General features: G+C 48.7%; 1 protein-coding gene across 4 annotated transcripts in view; it reads right to left on the bottom strand.

Moving 5' to 3' along the window:
* Positions 1-19,698, bottom strand: part of LOC132394451 (uncharacterized) — a 152,959-nt gene that overhangs the window by 15,133 nt on the left and 118,128 nt on the right. For 2 of the 4 annotated variants that reach the window (XR_009512327.1, XM_059970626.1), the window contains one exon: positions 15,041-15,366. The exons of the other annotated variants lie outside the window; for them this stretch is intronic. Coding sequence is in view for 1 of the 2 variants with exons in the window: in XM_059970626.1 (XP_059826609.1) it covers positions 15,358-15,366 (9 nt within the window). In the remaining variant the exon portion in view is untranslated. Of the gene's footprint in view, positions 1-15,040; positions 15,367-19,698 lie in introns of those variants that run through there. 4 annotated transcript variants of the gene reach the window in all.

Genomic DNA, 19,698 nt, shown 5'->3' with positions numbered 1-19,698 from the left:
CCAGTCCTCCAGAACCATTCCAGAATCTGGTGATGCCTCCACAATCTCTTCAGCTACCTCTTTCAGAACCCGGTCTATCTGGTCCAGGAGACTTATCTAACTTTTGATCTTTCAGCTTCACAAGCACTTTCTCCTTAGTAATAGCAACACTACTCTCTTCTGCCCCTTGACACCATCGACTTTCTGATACACTGCTAGTGTCTTCCAAAGTGATATAAAAAATTAAATCAGTGGTTAGAGGTTAAAGTGCCAGGGTGACAGGTCAGGTAATGGATCAGTTGATATAAAAGTCAATGGATTATTGCCCTACCCACTGCCTATCCTTTCTGTGAAGAAGAATAGGCAGCAGAGAGGGCATAAATACAGTTAGTTGAATGGGCTGAAATGATTTTACTTTAGTATGAGAAGTATCAGGAACAAAGATGATGAACTTAGTAGAGCATTTGTCAGTGCATGGAAGTATGATATTGTGGCATTACAAACAATTAGCTGTCACAATGGCAGAAATGGCTGTGGGATGCTCTGGGGTTTAGATGTTTCAGAAGGGACAGGGAGGGAGGTTAGAATGTGGGTGTATGCCTTTGCTAATTAGGGACAGTATCACAATTGCAGAGAGGATGGATGCTGTGCAGGCATCATCTACTGCATCAATGTGGGTGAAGTCAGAAAGAGGAAGGGAGCAGTCACACTGCTGGGAGTATTCTGAACTCCCCCCCCCCCACCCGCTCCCTCCTCCAATAGCAACAGGGACACTGAGGAACAGCTCGGGGGGCATATTTTGAAAAGGTGCAAAAATAACAGGGTTGTGTCATGGGTGTCTTCAACTTCCTTAATATAGATTGACAATATTACTGCAAGAGGTTTAGATGGGGCAGAAGTTAATAGGTGTGTCCAAGAAGGATTCATGACAGAATACGTGGTTAGGCCAACTAGAGGAGTAGTACCAGGCAATATACCTAGTCAGGTGACAGATCTCTTGGTGGGTGAGCATTTCACAAGATATTGGCTACAACTTCATGACCTTTTACAAAGCCTTAGACAAGGAGAGGAGTAAATGGAGAGTATTATTATGATGCTATTAGGCAGGAACTTGCAAGTATAATTTGGGAACAGATATACTCAGAAAATATGGAGAAAGTTTAGGAAGCACGCTTGGAGTTATGGATAGGTTTACCCCATTGAGGCAGGAAATGATGGTAGAGTGAAGGAACCATGGTTAACAAGGGAGGTGGAACTTTTAATCAAGAGGAAGAAAGAAGCATACTTAAGTTCAAGGAAGCAAAGATCCGACAGGACTTTTGAGATTTATAATATAGCCAGGAAAGAGCTTAAAAAGGGACTTAGGAGAACTAGAAGGAGACATGAGAAGGCCTTGGGAAGTAGGATTAAGGAAAACCCCAAGATGTTAAAATCTTTACTAGGATGTTACCTGGGTTTCAGCAGCTAAGTTACAGAGAAAGGTTGAACAAGTTAGGTCTTTACAGCATAGAAGGTTGAGGGGGGACTTGATAGAGGTATTTAAAATTATGAGGGGGATAGATAGAGTTGACGTGGATAGGCTTTTTCCAATGAGAGCAGGGGAGATTCAAACAAGAGGACATGAGTTGAGTTAAGTGGCAAAATTTTAAGGGTAACACGAGGGGGAACTTCTTTACTAATTGACTCATAGCTGTGTGGAACGAGCTTCCAGTAGATGTGGTAGAGGCAGGTTTGATATTGTCTATTAAAAAAAATGGATAGGTATATAGACAGGAAAGGAATGGAGGGTTATGGGCTGAATGCAGGTCGGTGGAGCTAGGCGAGAGTAAGCGTTCTGCATGGACTAGAATGGCTGAGATGGCCTGTTCCCTGCTGTAATTGTTATATGGTTATATGTTATATATGGTTATACCAGTATGTGAAGAACAGGAGGATGATAGAGTAAGGGCAGGATGGATCCGGGAAAAAGATGAAACGTGCCTCAAGTTAGAGGAGGTAGGGGAAGTCCTTAATGAATACTTTGCTTCAGTACTCACCAGTGAGAGGGATCTTGTTGGAGTCTGGTCCGGTCCAGAACCTGTGTTCCGGGTCTTGATCCGGTCCGCGGACTCCGGGTCTTGCAGCTGTCCCTCCCATCACCCTTGATCCAGTTAGGATCCTCCTGGCTTAAGGAGGCACACCTGTGTCCAATTCAGCTGCAGGTGTTTATAAGGGGCCTTGGGACTGAGACCAGGCAGGTGGTCGTTTTGTTCCCTCTCCTGTTTACCCTGCCCGGGTTCTGACCTGCTCCGCATCCTGTTTACCCTGCCCGGGTTCTGATCTGCTCCACATCCTGTTTACCCTGCCCCACATCCTGTTTACCCTACCCGGGTTCTGACCTGCTCCGCATCCTGTTTACCCTACCCGGGTTCTGACCTGCTCTGTATCCTGTTTACCCTGCCCGGGTTCTGACCTGCTCCGCACCCTGTTTATCCTGCCCGGGTTCTGACCTGCTCCGCATCCTGTTTACCCTGCCTGTGTTCTGACCTGCTCCGCATCCTGTTTACCCTGCCCGGGTTCTGACCTGCTCCGCACCCTGTTTATCCTGCCCGGGTTCTGATCTGCTCCGCATCCTGTTTACCCTACCCGGGTTCTGACCTGCTCTGTATCCTGTTTATCCTGCCCGGGTTCTGACCTGCTCCGCATCCTGTTTACCCTGCCCGGGTTCTGATCTGCTTCGCCTCCTGTTTACCCTGCCCGGGTTCTGATCTGCTCCGCGTCCTGTTTACCCTGCCCGGGTTCTGATCTGCTCCGCGTCCTGTTTACCCTGCCAGGGTTCTGATCTGCTCCGCGTCCTGTTTACCCTGCCAGGGTTCTGATCTGCTCCGCGTCCTGTTTACCCTGCCCGGGCTCTGACCTGCTCCGCCTCCTGTTTACCCTGCCCGGGTTCTGACCTGCTCCGCATCCTGTTTACCCTGCCCGGGTTCTGACCTGCTCCGCACCCTGTTTATCCTGCCCGGGTTCTGACCTGCTCCGCATCCTGTTTACCCTGCCCGGGTTCTGACCTGCTCCGCATCCTGTTTACCCTGCCCGGGTTCTGACCTGCTCCGCATCCTGTTTACCCTGCCCCAAATCCTGTTTACCCTGCCCGGGTTCTGATCTGCTCCGCATCCTGTTTACCCTGCCCGGGTTCCGACCTGCTCCGCATCCTGTTTACCCTGCCCGGGTTCTGATCTGCTCCGCATCCTGTTTACCCTGCCCGGGTTCTGATCTGCTCCGCATCCTGTTTACCCTGCCCGGGTTCTGATCTGCTCCGCATCCTGTTTACCCTGCCCGGGTTCTGATCTGCTCCGCATCCTGTTTACCCTGCCCGGGTTCTGATCTGCTCCGCATCCTGTTTACCCTGCCCGGGTTCTGATCTGCTCCGCGTCCTGTTTACCCTGCCCGGGTTCTGATCTGCTCCGCGTCCTGTTTACCCTGCCCGAGTTCTGATCTGCTCCGCACCCTGTTTACCCTGCCCGGGTTCTGATCTGCTCCGCACCCTGTTTACCCTGCCCGGGTTCTGACCTGCTCCGCACCCTGTTTACCCTGCCCGGGTTCTGATCTGCTCCACATCCTGTTTACCCTGCTCCACATCCTGTTTACCCTGCCCGGTTTCTGACCTGCTCCGCATCCTGTTTACCCTGCCCGGGTTCTGACCTGCTCCGCATCCTGTTTACCCTGCCCGGGTTCTGATCTGCTCCACATCCTGTTTACCCTGCCCGGTTTTTGACCTGCTCCGCATCCTGTTTACCCTGCCCGGGTTCTGACCTGCTCCGCATCCTGTTTACCCTGCCCGGGTTCTGACCTGCTCCGCATCCTGTTTACCCTGCCCGGGTTCTGATCTGCTCCGCATCCTGTTTACCCTGCCCGGGTTCTGATCTGCTCCGCATCCTGTTTACCCTGCCCGGGTTCTGATCTGCTCCGCGTCCTGTTTACCCTGCCCGGGTTCTGATCTGCTCCGCGTCCTGTTTACCCTGCCCGGGTTCTGACCTGCTCCGCATCCTGTTTACCCTGCCCGGGTTCTGACCTGCTCCGCATCCTGTTTACCCTGCCCGGGTTCTGATCTGCTCCACATCCTGTTTACCCTGCTCCACATCCTGTTTACCCTGCCCGGTTTCTGACCTGCTCCGCATCCTGTTTACCCTGCCCGGGTTCTGACCTGCTCCGCATCCTGTTTACCCTGCCCGGGTTCTGACCTGCTCCGCATCCTGTTTACCCTGCCCGGGTTCTGACCTGCTCCGCATCCTGTTTACCCTGCCCGGGTTCTGACCTGTTCCGCATCCTGTTTACTCTGCCCGGGTTCTGACCTGCTCCGCATCCTGTTTACCCTGCCTGGGTTCTGACCTGCTCCGCATCCTGTTTACCCTGCCCGGGTTCTGATCTGCTCCACATCCTGTTTACCCTGCCCCACATCCTGTTTACCCTGCCCGGGTTCTGATCTGCTCCGCATCCTGTTTACCCTGCCCGGGTTCTGACCTGCTCCGCATCTTGTTTACGCTGCCCGGGTTCCGACCTGCTCCGCATCCTGTTTACCCTGCCCGGGTTCTGATCTGCTCCGCATCCTGTTTACCCTGCCCGGGTTCTGATCTGCTCCGCATCCTGTTTACCCTGCCCGGGTTCTGACCTGCTCTGTATCCTGTTTACCCTGCCCGGGTTCTGATCTGCTCCGCATCCTGTTTACCCTGCCCGGGTTCTGATCTGCTCCGCATCCTGTTTACCCTGCCCGGGTTCTGATCTGCTCCGCATCCTGTTTACCCTGCCCGGGTTCTGATCTGCTCCGCATCCTGTTTACCCTGCCCGGGTTCTGACCTGCTCTGTATCCTGTTTATCCTGCCCGGGTTCTGATCTGCTCCGCATCCTGTTTACCCTGCCCGGGTTCTGACCTGCTCCGCATCCTGTTTACCCTGCCCGGGTTCTGATCTGCTCCGCATCCTGTTTACCCTGCCCGGGTTCTGATCTGCTCCGCATCCTGTTTACCCTGTCCGGGTTCTGATCTGCTCCGCATCCTGTTTACCCTGCCCGGGTTCTGATCTGCTCCGCGTCCTGTTTACCCTGCCCGGGTTCTGATCTGCTCCGCGTCCTGTTTACCCTGCCCGGGTTCTGATCTGCTCCGCGTCCTGTTTACCCTGCCCGGGTTCTGACCTGCTCCGCGTCCTGTTTACCCTGCCCGGGTTCTGATCTGCTCCGCATCCTGTTTACCCTGCCCGGGTTCTGATCTGCTCCGCATCCTGTTTACCCTGCCCGGGTTCTGATCTGCTCCGCATCCTGTTTACCCTGCCCGGGCTCTGATCTGCTCCACATCCTGTTTACCCTGCCCGGGTTCTGACCTGCTCTGCATCCTGTTTACCCTGCCCGGGTTCTGATCTGCTCCGCATCCTGTTTACCCTGCCCGGGTTCTGATCTGCTCCGCACCCTGTTTACCCTGCCCGGGTTCTGATCTGCTCCGCATCCTGTTTACCCTGCCCGGGTTCTGATCTGCTCCGCATCCTGTTTACCCTGCCCGGGTTCTGACCTGCTCTGTATCCTGTTTATCCTGCCCGGGTTCTGATCTGCTCCGCATCCTGTTTACCCTGCCCGGGTTCTGACCTGCTCCGCATCCTGTTTACCCTGCCCGGGTTCTGACCTGCTCTGCATCCTGTTTACCCTGCCCGGGTTCTGATCTGCTCCGCATCCTGTTTACCCTGCCCGGGTTCTGATCTGCTCCGCACCCTGTTTACCCTGTCTGGGTTCTGACCTGCTCCGCATCCTGTTTACCCTGCCCGGGTTCTGACCTGCTCTGCATCCTGTTTACCCTGCCCGGGTTCTGATCTGCTCCGCACCCTGTTTACCCTGTCTGGGTTCTGACCTGCTCCGCATCCTGTTTACCCTGCCCGGGTTCTGATCTGCTCCGCATCCTGTTTACCCTGCCCGGGTTCTGATCTGCTCCGCATCCTGTTTACCCTGCCCGGGTTCTGATCTGCTCCGCACCCTGTTTACCCTGTCTGGGTTCTGACCTGCTCCGCATCCTGTTTACCCTGCCCAGGTTCAGACCTGCTCCACATCCTGTTTACCCTGCCCAGGTACCGACATGCTCTGTATTTGTTCTGTCCAGGTTGGTCTTGTCCCCTGTTTTTTCTCACATGTGCTGGTCCCGTTTCGACTTTGCTCGCACTGTCTGCCTGCCTCTCCCGAGTTACCTGGGGATCACGGCTGTCGTGCTGGTCACCCTGGACCTAGTCCCCGTTCTACCCCTTTGTCTCCGTCGGGCATGCCTGGCTGGCCTGCCGCTGCCCTGCAAGGTGTTCTGCCCCTTTCTTCAACCCCCCCCCCCCCGCTTCTGATGAGCTGAGCCCCGCACCTGCCTAGGAGTCCGCGTCTTGCCCAGGCCTCCGTGTTTCCGCCTGGGAGGCGGCCCTACTGGGACATATGCAGCCTATCCAGGGGGGCTCTCCTCCAGCCAAGCCATGTACCTCCAAACCCCCCCTTCTGCCTGAACTCTGGGATCCTCCTGCCTCGCCGGAACTCTGGAATCCTGCTCTGCCTGTGATGCACCATCAATAACTCGCGGAGACGGGAGGCGAACGATAGGCTTTTATTAGCAGCAAAACGGAGCACAGCATCTCGGAGACTGGGGGGGGGGGGGTGAGCAGTGCCTCCAATCGCCTTTATACAGGGGTCTTTGGGAGGAGCCACAGGAGCAGTCAGCAGAGGGGTGTGTCCAGACAGGTATACATAGTTTACCACATTCACCCCCCCCCCTTTTGTTTTAAAAGAAAATCCCCATGGGGTGAAGTTTCTTACAAGTATATTTACAGGTTAAGTTTATCAGGTGGTCGAGTCTGTCGCTGTGATTTACGTAGCACCGGTGGTGATCGCACCAGTGCCGGTGGTTGTGCTGGCTCCAGCCTGACTTGAGGTGCCAGCCCATTAGGCATCAGTGATCCCTCATGCGTGTGCGAGACGCCCGGTATGGGACTGTCGTGAGGGGTCTGTGTAGGGCTTGGTGTGCGCGGTGTCTCGTGGGTATACACCTCGGTGGGTACGGGGTTCAGAGTCACCGTGGAGTATTCGGGGTAGGGGTCTGGCATTCCTGCGGGTGCCAGGTTGCGGACGGAAACCATGTCCTCCTGCACATCAGGTAAGACTACGTAGGTATACTGGGGGTTCGCATGTAGTAGGTGAACCCTCTTCACCATCGGGGAGTATTTATTGCTCCTCACATGTGTCCGGAGCAGCACTGGCCCTGGGGACGTCAGCCAAGCCGGTAGGGTGGTCCCAGTGGCAGACTTCCTGGGAAAAGAAAAGAGTCGCTCATGAGGGGTGGCATTGGTGGACGTGCATAACCAGGAGCGGATGGAGTGGAGTGCCTCAGGGAGGACCTCCTGTCATCGAGAGACCGGCAACCCTTTTGACTTAAGGGCTAAAAGTGTGGCCTTACACACTGTGGCATTCTCCCTCTCCACCTGTCCATTACCGCGGGGATTATAGCTTGTGGTCCTACTAGTAGCAATGCCCCTAGCCAGCAGGTACTGGCTCGTCACTCATAAACGAGGACCCTCTATCACTGTGGATATACCAGGGATATCCGAACAGAGTGAAGAGCTGGCGCAGGGCTTTTGTGACGGATGTGGCAGTGGTATCGGGGCAGGGGATGGCAAAGGGGAACCACGAGTACTCGTCGATAATGTTGAGGAAGTAGACATTGCGGTCGGTGGAGGGAAGGGGGCCCTTAAAGTCGACACTCAGTCGCTCAAAGGGGCAGGTGGCCTTGATAAGTTTGTGCCTTTTCAGGATGGTTGAAGTGCGTTTGCACTCAGCGCAGACTTGGCAGTCCCTGGTCATCATCCTGATTTCCTCAAGGGAGTAAAGTAGGTTCCGGGCTTTCACAAAATGGTAAAGTCAGGTGACCCCCGGGTGGCAAAGATCTGCATGGAGGGCGTATAGCCAGTCGAGCTGCGTGCTGGCACAAGCTCCCTGAGATAGGGCATCGGGGGCTTATTGAGCCTTCCAGGCTGGTACAGGACTCAAAATTTTATCATTTTTGATTTTGCCCCACTGTTGGTTGCTGAACATGAACACAACTGAGTGCTGGTCGGTCAGCAAGGTGAACCTTTTGCTGGTGAGATAGTGCCTCCAGAGCCTAATAGCTTCCACTATGGCCTGGGCTTCTTTCTCCACCGCGGAGTGCTGAATTTCAGGGCCTTGAAGGGTACGAGAGAAGAATACTACTGGCCTTCCTGCCTGATTGAGGGTAGCAGCCAGCGCAAAGTCGGAGGCGTCACTCTCTACTTGGAGGGGAATGGTCTTGTCCACCGCATGCATCGTCGCTTTGGCAATGTCCCCTTTAATGCGGCTGAAGGCCACGCGGGCCTCGGCAGAGAGGGGACATGTGGTGGACTTGACCAGGGGGCGGGCCTTGTCTGTGTAGTGAGGGACCCATTGGGCGTAATAAGAAAAGAAGCCCAGGCACCGTTTGAGGGCTCTGAGCGTGGTGGGAAGAGGGAGTACGGTTGGGGTCAGGGCCAATGACCCCGTTCTCCACAACATACCCAAGGATAGCAAGTCGGGTGGTTCCAAACACACACTTGTCCCTGTTATATGTAAGGTTAAGAGCTTTGGCTGCTTGGAAAAATCGTTGGAGGTTGGTGTCATGCTCCTGCCAGTCGTGACCGCAGATGGTGATGTTATCCAGATATGGGAACATGGCCTTCAGTTGGCACAGGTCCACCATCCGGGTCATTTCCCTCTGGAAGACAGACACCATTTGTGACACCGAAGGGGACGCACAGGAAGTGATAGAGCCTGCCGCCCGCCTCGAAGTTGGTGTAGGGGCGGTCCTCCGGGCAGATGGGGAGCTGATGGTAAGCGGATTTCAGGTCTATGGTTGAGTACACCTTGTACTGAGCTATCTGATTGACCATATCTGCGATGCGGGGTAGGGGTACACGTCAAGCTGTGTGAACCTATTGATGGTCTGGCTATAGTCCACGACCATCCTATTTTTCTGCCCGGTCCAAACAATGACCACCTGGGCACTCCAAGGACTTGTGTTTGGCTTAATGATCCCCTCCCTGAGCAGCCGCTGCACCTCCGACTGAATGAAGGCCCTGTCCCCCACACTGTACCTCCTGCTTTTAGTTGCCACAGGTTTACAGTCGGGGGTCAGGTTGGCGAACAGCGATGGGGGAGGGATCTTGAGGGTGGAGAGGCTGCAAGTGGTGTCTGTAGCACGGCTGTTGGCATGGTGTTGGGTGGGATGTGCGGGTCGGTGTGTGTGTGTGGTCAGTAGCGGGGTATGTGACGAATTCCTACAGAACTGTGGATTTCTGACAGTGAGTGGTGGGAGGAGCCCATCATACTCCATTGTCACACTTTTCAGGTGGCTCTGGAAGACGAGCCCCAATAGCACAGGGGCACCCAGTTGATGCATGACCAGTAACGCAAAGTCCCGATATTCTGTGCCCTGCACCACCAATGTTGCTACACAACCTCCCCCCCCCCCCCAACCCCCGGATTTCTGTGGAATGTGATCCAGGAGCCATGGCGACCCTTTGGCTTACTGGCCGTGTCATGAGTCCACAGCGTTGCACAGTGTCCGGGTGAATAAAACTCTCAGTGCTGCCCATGTCAAACAGGCAGCGAGTCCTGTGCCCCTCCACCAGGATGTCCATCATTGACCTTGCGAGCTGGTGTGGAGCGCTTTAGTCGAGGGTCATGGAGGCCAGAGTTGCATCGTTGCCTTGGTGCCTGGTAAGCACCCGTGGGTCGGAGGCAGGGTGAGGTGGCTCCAACAAAGATGGCCACCCCCATGCCTCTCACGAGGCGGGCAGGCAAGATGACGGCTACCAAGATGGCGACCCCATGCCTCGCACACGGCACTGCTCAACCCCGCACGTGGTTTGGACTCACAGGCCTTGGCAAAATGGCCCTTCTTCCCGCAGCTGGAACAGGTCGCTTCTCGGGCCAGGCAGCATTTTCGGGGGTGCTTTTCGAGTCCGCAGAAGTAACACTGTACGGACTTGCGACTGGCAGCAGCCAAGGTCGATTCGCCGGTGGGTTGCGGGGTCTCCAGCGTCCACGGGGCCAGCGAGAGGTCAGCGTTGTGCAGAGTGGCCTCCAGCGTGTCGGCCAGCTCAATCGCCGAATGTAAGGTAAGATCGGCGTGTTCCAGCAGCCGCTGGTGCACGTACACTGACCTGATCCCCGTAACAAAAGTGTCTCTTACTAGCAGCTACACATGCTGCTCTGCCGTCAGTCCCCTGCAGTCGCAGGCCCACATGAGTGCCTGTAGGGCCTGGACAAACTCAGCGCTCGACTCTCTGGCCCGCTGCTGCCACGTCGCTAAGCGATGTCTTGCGTAGACGGTGTTCACCGGCTGCAGGTATTGTCTTTTGAGGGCATCCAGTGCCCCTTGGTAGGTCGGCAGGTCCCTGATCAGGGAGTAGACCCGTGGATTGACCCTGGAGAGGAGAACTCTGTGCATCATGGCAGGCTTGGTCACTTGAATCTCCTCCGGATACGATTCGAGGCATGCAAGCCAGAGTTCAAAAGCATTGCCGGCTTCCTGGGATTGAGGGTCAATATCCAATCTGTCGGGTCGTAAAATGCTCTCCATGTTTTAAAATTGCTGCCAATAAAATTGATGCACCACCTCAGAGACTGGGGGGGGGGGGAGCAGTGCCTCCAATCACCTTTATACAGGGGTCTGTGGGAGTAGCCACATGAGCAGTCAGCAGAGGGGCGTGTCCAGATAGGTATACATAGTTTACCACAGCCTGCCTGAACTCTGGGATCCTGCTCTGCCTGCCTGAGTAAGACTCCGTCTGAACCCCAGCATTATCCCTTGCACTCCATGGCATCCCCCTCCTGTCCTACCCCTAGTACTTCAGTGCCTGATTCCTACACTTGGGTCCATTCCTGACAGATCTTGACAAGAATGAGATGAATGTAGAACAGACTAATGGGCTGAAACATGTTGAACTTAAGAAAAATATTAGGATAGACAAGTCCTTAGGGTGGGATGGGATATACCCTAGGCTATTATTGGAATTGAGGGAAGAAATAATCATTAGTAATGATCTTTGCGTACTCACTGGCTTCAGGAATAGTGTCAGACAAATGAAAGTTGATGAATATTATTCTTTTTTTCAGGAAAGGCAATAGATATAACCTTGGGAATTACAGACCAGTGAGTCCTACTTCAGTGGTGGGCAAATTATTGGAGAGGATTCTAAGAGATAGGACTTGCGAGCATTTGGAGAAGCATAGGCTGATTAGGAATAGTCAACATGGCTCTGTGAGAGGTAGGTTGTGCCTCATGAGCCTGTTTTTGAAAAGAACCATTTTTGGTGCCATGGGTTGGGTGCTGAATGAAGTTTAGAGCTACTGAATGAAGTTACAGGAAATAGGCATGGATTTCCGAGGTGAGGCTCACTTGAAGAGGAAGTGGAAGTTGGAGGAGGGCTTACAAAGTCAGCACACATGCCTCACGTCACGGAGTGCCCGTATTACAGTGTGACTGTGACAATAGATTATTGTAATTAAGTTGAAATAAATTCCAGTTGTTTGGGAACAGCCAAGTTCTTGACTCTCCTGAACTGAACACAGGGAACTTGTTCAGTATTTGGGAATCCGCTCTGTTCCATCGGCACCGTGTCACTGTAGAGACATATTTTAATCTTTACTTCCAGCTGATGTTTACCCAAAGCCTGAGGCTGATGTGTAGCAGAGATAGCAACACCTCAAAGCACTGAAGTGACTGACCACTAATGTGACCAAGTCTGCTTCACTGCAGAATGCAGATAGAAATGTATTAGCCACAATCTTTCAATGGGCCTCTACCATTCTCACATAATTATTTTTCAGATCTCACTCTTGGTTACAGTTTATAAAATAAACAGGAAGAACTTGACCTTGGTCACTTTCAGCACAAATTAGGCAGAGATTTGTCACTGCCTTATTTGAATCACAAAGAGTGTGGTTACTTAAAACGCTGAACAATCAACACTCACTGTTCCCTTTCAGCTACTCGAGTACACGGCCGTGCAGTAACTAAAATGCTCCCGCACACATAGCCTTTGTTGCTGCACAGCTGCAATTTTCCTTTATATTGTGTTAAGATAATTTTGAAATCTATGCTAGTATAATCGTGAAATCCCCTGTAGTTAATTATGCATTAATGAATGTAATCCATATATTTTCAAAATTGTGTTAATAGTAATTGTCCTATGTTGACTTTGGCCCATTTTATAATGCTTCCAAGTACCCTGATACTTCATCCTTAGAAATGGATGCTGACATCTTTCCACCCGCTAAACTCAAGCAAACTCATCTAATTTCCTTTCTTCTGTCTCCTTTCATTCATAAAGAGTGGAGTGATATTTGCAATTTTCCAGTCCTGCAGAACCATTCCAGAATCTAGTGATTCTTGAAAGATCATTATTAATGCCTCCACAATCTCTTCAGCCACCTCTCTCAGAACCTTGCGGTGTAGTCATCTGGACAACATGACTTATTTATCTTCAGACTTTTCAGCTTCCCAACCTCCTTCTCCTTAGTAATAGTACAGCACTCATTTCTGCCCTGTGACACCCTAGAATACTGCTATTGTCTACCATAGTGAAGACTGACATAATATACTTAAGTTCCCCTGCCATTTCTTTGTCCCCCATTACTACCGTTCTAGCATCATTTTTCAGCAGTTCAATATCTACTTATACTTCTCTTTAAATACCCTAATAAACGTTTGGTATACTCTTTTATATTATTGGCTAGCTTCTCTTCATAATTTCATGTTTTCTCTCCTTTTGATTTTTTTAGTTGCCTTGGTTTTAAAAGCTTCCCAATCCCCTAACTTGCTATTAATTTTTGCTATATTATATACCCTCCCTTTTGCATATATGCTGTCTTTGACTTCCATTGTCTGCCATGGTTGTATCATCCTGCCTTTAGAATACTATTTCATCTTTGGGATGTAGAAATCCTGCACCTTCTGCATTGCCCCCCAAAACTCCAGCCATTGTTTTTCTGCCATCATCCCTGCCTGTGACATATAATAACTTCATCCAGCTTCTCTCTCCTGCCTCTGTAATTCCCTTTACTCCAGTTTAAATCAGATACATTTGACTTGATCTTCTCCCTATCAAACTGCAGAGTGAATTGTATCATTTTCTGGTAATTGTTTCTTAAGGGTTCCTTTACCTTAAGCTCCCTAATCAAATTTGGTTCATTTCACAATACCCAATCCAGAATTACCTTTCCCCAAGTAGGCACAACCTCAAGCTACTCGAAAGAGCCATTTTGTAGGCATTCTACAAATACCCTCTCTTGGGATCCAGCACCAACCTGATTTTTCCAATCTACCGGCATAGTGAAATTCCCCAATACTATGATTTTATATCTCCCATTGTAAATTATATCGTATATCCTGACTATTTGCAGGTCTGTATGTGATATGACTCCCATTAGGGTCTTTTTACCCTTGCAGTTTCTTAACTCTACCCACAAAGATTCAACATCTTCCAATCCTTTGTCAACTCTTTCTAACAATTTGATTTCATTTTTTTACTAACAGAGCCACCCCACCCCCTCTGCCTACTTCCTTGTCCTTTTGATACAAGGTGTATCCTTGGATGTTAAGCTCCAATTATGATCTTCTTTCAGCCACAACTGAGTGATGTCCACAATGTCATACCTGCCAATCTCTAATTGTACTACAAGATCATCTACCTTATTCCATATACTGCATACATTCAAATATAACACCTTCAGTAATGTATTCATAATCCTTTGTGGTTTTGGCCACCTTCAACTCATCCTACTGATTGAAATTTTGCCCTGTCATCTGTTTGTTATTCCTCACAGTCTCAGTACTCACTGCATCTACTTGTATACCAACTGCCCCATCATCACCCCATCTCTCCAGTTTCTATGCCCCTACCAAATTAGTTTAAACCCTTATCAACAGCTCTAGCAAACCTTCCCACAAGTATATTAGGTTTAGATATAACCCATTCTTTTTGTACAGGTCATATCTTACCCAGAAGAGATCGCAATAATCCAAAAATCTGAAACCCTGGCTCCTGCACCAATGACTCAGCCATACATTCATCCGCCAAATCATCCTATTCTTGCCCTCACTAGTTAACTCAGTTTCTTTCTTTACAGATGTTGCCTGGCCTGCTCGGTGTATCTAGCACTTCTGTCTTAGTTATAGATTTCCAGAAGCTGCAGGTTTTCTGCTTCAATAAATCATACGTCCTATCAAAGAGCCGTGGCTTCTGTGGGGCAACTGTGAGCTCAGATATTGCTGAATAAGAATGAGTACTAAATAGATGAAGCTTTCAAAAGGCAATTGATAGTTACTGAATCTGAATTTTTTGTCATTTCTATCAGTGGTGTACCTTGGATATTTATTCGATATACAGATTTTGTTTTAACCCAGTATAGAGAACCTCATTTGTAACATGTCTGGCTTTCTTTCATTAAAGAACAACTCTGCAGTAGAATAAACAGAGATGAAGTCTTTGAATCAACAGGAAGAAAAGGAAGAGTGATAGAGTTTGATGATGAGACAACACAAGATGGTGGTCATACTCGGATACCAAAGGACCTAACAGAAGCCAATGAGGATCCTGTTGGTTACATCAGAGAACCCCAGACAATATCTTAATGTTATGTTAGTTACATAAATTGTATGGGAAATGTCAGTTGATTACACAAATTGAAATAAAACTGCTCTTTGAGCTTAGAAAAATAGAGGGCTAAGGTTAACCTTAAGTAATTTCTAAGGTAATTTCATGTTCAACACAGCTTTGTGGGCCAAAGGGCTTGTATTGTGCTGTAGGTTTTCTATGTTCTATGTGTATTTGAACTAAGAGCAAATATAAAACCCAGTAACTTTTGATTGCTACTTATATTTATTGGACACACTGTTGTTCTGGAGTTCTCTGCCAGTAAACTTTCCTACATCTCTTCCTCTCCATCTCAGCATCCATACTAGCCACTGACATTTACCACAAACCCACCGCCTCTCACAGCTACTTGGATTGATCTCCCCCACCTGGTTGCTTAAAAAGGTGCAAATGCTTTGTCCCAGTTTCTGTCTCTGCCATATGAATGTTGAGTCCATCGGCTGGAGATTAAGACTAGTAAAGGGAAAAAACAATCACTGGTGGGTGTTGTCTATAGGTCACCTAATAAAAAATATTCCAGTGGCAGAGGTGATTAACCAAGAAATAACTGAGGCTTGTAAGAATGGAACGGCAGTTGACATGGGGGATTTTAACTTCCACATAGATTGGGTGAATCAGGTTGGTCAAGGTAGTCTTGAGGAGGACTTCATAGAACGCATCTGTGATGGCTTTCTTCAGCAGCATGTTAGTGAACCTACAAGGGAAAATATTATCTTAGATCTAGTCCCGTGCAATGAGACAGGTAAGATTAACAATTTTGTAGTCAGGATCCTCCTGGAAAGAGTGATCATAGTATGATTGAAGTTCACATTCAGATAGTGGATGAAATAGTTAGATCTAAAACCTGTGTATTATGCTTGACCAAGGGAGACAACAACAGGATAAAGGAGGAGTTGGCTAATGTGGATTGGGAACACAGGCTATTTGGTAGGACAGTTGAGGAACAGTGGAATACTTTCAAAGAGATTTTTCACAGTGCTCAACAGAAAAAAATTCCAGTCAAAAGTAAGAACAGTTACCATGGGGAGAGCCAACCTTGGATAACTAAGGAAATAAAAGAAAGTATCAAATAAAAAGCTCGTGTACAAAGTCGCAAAGAGTAGTGGGAGACCAGAGGACTGGGAAAACTTTAAAAAAACTACAGAGAACAACTAAACAAGAAATAAGGAAAAGGAAGATAAGAGTATGAAAGTAAATTAGCACAAAATATAAAAACAGATAGCAAAAGTTTTTATAAATATATAAAGCGGAAGAGGGTGGCTTAAGTCAACATAGGTCCCTTGGAAGACAATAAGGGGAAATTGATATTGGGTGATAAGGAAATGGCTGAGGCATTAAATGACTATTTTGTGTTGGTTTTCACGGTGGAGGACACGTCTAATATGCCAAAGAAGTATGTGTTGGACGAAATGGGAGGTGAGGACCTCAATAAAATCACTGTCACTAAAGAGATAGTGATGAGCAAACTAGAGGGCCTGAAGGTAGATAAGTCCCCTGGTCCTGATGGGATACATCCCAGGGTGCTGAAGGAATTGGCGGAGGTTATAGTAGATGCATTGGTAATCATTTATCAAAACTTTGTAGACTCTGGGCAGGTCCCGGCAGATTGGAAGACAGCAAATGTCATGCCACTTTTTAAAAAAAGATGTAGGCAAAAGACAGGCAACTATAGGCTAGTTAGCATAACATCTGTAGTCGTGAAAATGCTTGAAGCTGTCATTAAGGAAGAAACAGTGAAACGTTTAGAAAGGAGTGGATCCATTAGACAGACACAGCATGGATTCAGAAAGAGCAGGTCCTGTTTGACAAAATTACTGGAGTTCTTTGAGAACATAATGAGTGCAGTGGGTAGAGGGGAACAGGTAGATGTCGTATACTTGGATTTCCAGAAGGCGTTTGATAAGGTGCTAGACAAGAGACTTATAAATAAGATACAGATGCATGGAGTTGGAGGAAGTGTATTGGCATGGATAGTGGATTGGTTAACCAATAGAAGGCAGAGAGTTGGCATAAATGGGTGTTTCTCCAGTTAGCAGTCTGTGGTGAGTGGGATACCGCAGGGGTTGGTACTGGGCCCACAGCTCTTTACCATTGATATTGATGATTTGGAAGAGGGGACTTAGTGTAGCATAACAAAATTTGCTGATGACACTAAACTGAGTGGAAAAGCAAATTGTACAGAGGATGTGGAGAGTCTGCAGGGGGATATAGATAGGTTAAGTGAGTGGGCCAAGGTCTGGCAGATGGGATACAACATTGGTAAATGCAAGATCATCCACTTTGGAAGGAATAATAGAAGAGAAGATTATTACTTAAATGGGGAAAGATTGCAGCATGCTGTTTGGGAGTCTTGTGCATGAATAACAAAACGTTGGCTTGCAGGTACTACAGGTTATTAAGAAGGCAAACGGAATGTTGGCCTTCATTGCTGGAAGAATTGAATTCAAGAGCAGGGAGGTCATGTTGAAACTATACAGGGTACTGGTGAGGCTGCACCTGGAGTAATGTGTGCAGTTCTGGTCTCCATACTTGAGGAAGAATATACTGGCTTTGGAGGCAGTGCAGAGGAGGTTCACCAGGTTGATTCCAGGGGTGAAGGGATTAACCTATGAGGAGAGATTGAGTCGGCTGGGAAGATACTCTCTGGAGTTCAGAAGAATGAGAGGGGATCTTATAGTAATATACAAAATTTTGAAATGGATATGTAAGATAGAAGTAGGAAAGTTGTTTCCATTGGTAGGTGAGACTGGAACTAGGGGACATTGCCTCAAGATTCAGGGGTGAAGATTTAGGACAAAGATGAGGAGAAACTGTTTTTCCCAGAGAGTGGTGAATCTGTGGAATTCTCTGCCCAGGGAAGCAGTTGAGGCTTCTTTGCTAAATATATTTAAGATCCAGTTAGATAGGTCTTTACATAGTAAGGGAATTAAGGGTTATGGGAAAAAGGCAGGTAGATGGAGCTGAGCTTACGGACAGATCAGCCATGATCTTATAGAATGGCAGGGCAGGCTCGATGGGCCGGATGGCCTACTCCTGCTCCTATTTCTTATGTTCTTATATGTGCTCATTGAATGAGGCCTTCCATTCCAAGACATCTGAAATGTCCTGATTTTTCCTGAAACTTGACTCTATTATGCTTGATGAACTCCTCTTGAATTCCTTCAATTTCTCAGATTTTTTCTCTCTCCACACATCCCTCTAAACACTGGTGCTCACCTGTTACCCTACCATATACAGTACTCCATTCTTCATCATGCCTGCTATTTGCAACAAAATAAGAATCAGATTTGTCACTGGCATATGTCGTGAGATTTGTTGTTACGCAGTAGCAGTACCTTGCAATGTGGTGGTTGCCCATTGTGTCCAAGAATACGGGAAACCTGAGCTGGAGAGCTGTTAAAGTGGGAAAGCTGTTTCACTGGGGCAGTTCCAGTCTCTCGACCTCATAAGTCTGGGTTCAGTTGTATGAATAAGTGTCACAGACAGTGGTCTGTCTTGGTTGGAGTGGATGACCATGATGTCTTCTGTGCCTTGTCATGCCCTTTGCTCTCTACAGAGTGTTGCAGTATCACCTTCCTGGCCATTGTATCTCACTGTTGATCACATCTGCCCAGTCTACTGGAGCTGACTTTGCATGCGAGGACAGGTATAGACCATGAGATATAGGAGCAGAATCAGGCCACTTGGCCCATCCAGTCTGCTTTGGTATTTCATCATGGCTCATCAATGTTCCTCTAAGACCCAGTCTCCTGCCTTCTCCCTGTATCCCTCCATGTCCTGACCAATCAAGAATCTATCAACCTCTGCCTTAAATACACATAAAGACTTGGCCTCCACAGCTGTCTATGGCAAAGAATTCCACAGATTCACTGCTTTCTGGGTAAATAAATTCCTCCTCTGTGTCCCCGGTCTTGGATTCTCCCACCATAGAAAACATTCTCTCCACAGACACCCTATCAAGGCCTTTCACCATTTGATAGGTTTTAATGAGGTCACCCCTCATTCTTTTGGATTCTAGTGAATACAGGCCCAGAGCCATCAAATGCTCTTCAAATGATAAGCCATTCTATCCTGGAATCATTTTCATAAGCCTCCTTTGAATCGCCTCCAGTTTCAGCACATCCTTTGTAAGGTAAGGGGCCCAGAATTGCGCACAATACTGCAAGTGAGGCATCACCAGTGCTTTATAAAGCATCAATATTACATCCTTGCTTTTATATTCCAGTCCTCTTGAAATAAAAATCATTTGCCTTCCTCATTACAGACTCAACCTGCAAATTAACCTTTAGGGAATCCTACCTCAGTTTTTTTTCAATATTTTCTCTCCATTTAGAAAATAGTCAACCCTTTCATTTCTTCTACCAAAGTGCATGGCATTACACTTCCCCACACTGTACTGAATGTGCCATTTCTTTGCCTATTCTCCTAATTTGCGTAAGTCGTTCTGTAACATCTCTACTTTCTCAAAACTATTTGCCCCTCCATCTATCTTCATATTGTCTGTGAACTTTGCAACAAAGTCATCAATTCCATCATCCAAATCATTGACATATAATGTAAAAAGAGTCGGTCCCAACACAAACCCCTGAGGAACACCACTAGTCACCAGCAGCCAATTAGAAAAGGCTCCTTTTATTCCCACTCTTTGTCTCCTGCAAATCAGCCACTGCTAGAATCTTTCCTGTAATACCATGGGCTTGTAGCTTGTTAAGTAGCCACATGTGTAGCACCTTGTCAAAGGCCTTCTGAAAATCCAAGTATACAACATCAACTGATTCTCCTTTCTCTATCCTGCCTGATATTTCTTCCAAGAAGTCTAACAGATTTGTCAGGTAATATTTTCCCTTGAAAATGTCCCTATCTCATAGGTATAAGCCGTGTCCCTTTCTCATGGGTATGAGGCCACTGGGCACCCTCTTCTGGTTCCCACCAGTTGAAGTAGTGTACCGGGGTGCGGCTGCTGCCTTATGCTAACAGCTACTAGGAGCCACCGGAGGAGCTGGATGCCTGGTGACAACCAAAGGTG

This window comes from Hypanus sabinus, chromosome 5 (assembly GCF_030144855.1).
Source record: "Hypanus sabinus isolate sHypSab1 chromosome 5, sHypSab1.hap1, whole genome shotgun sequence".
Taxonomy (NCBI): Eukaryota; Metazoa; Chordata; class Chondrichthyes; order Myliobatiformes; family Dasyatidae; genus Hypanus; species Hypanus sabinus.
The sequence above is the reverse complement of the archived record's forward strand: the minus strand, read 5'-3'. Positions and strand labels throughout refer to the sequence as shown.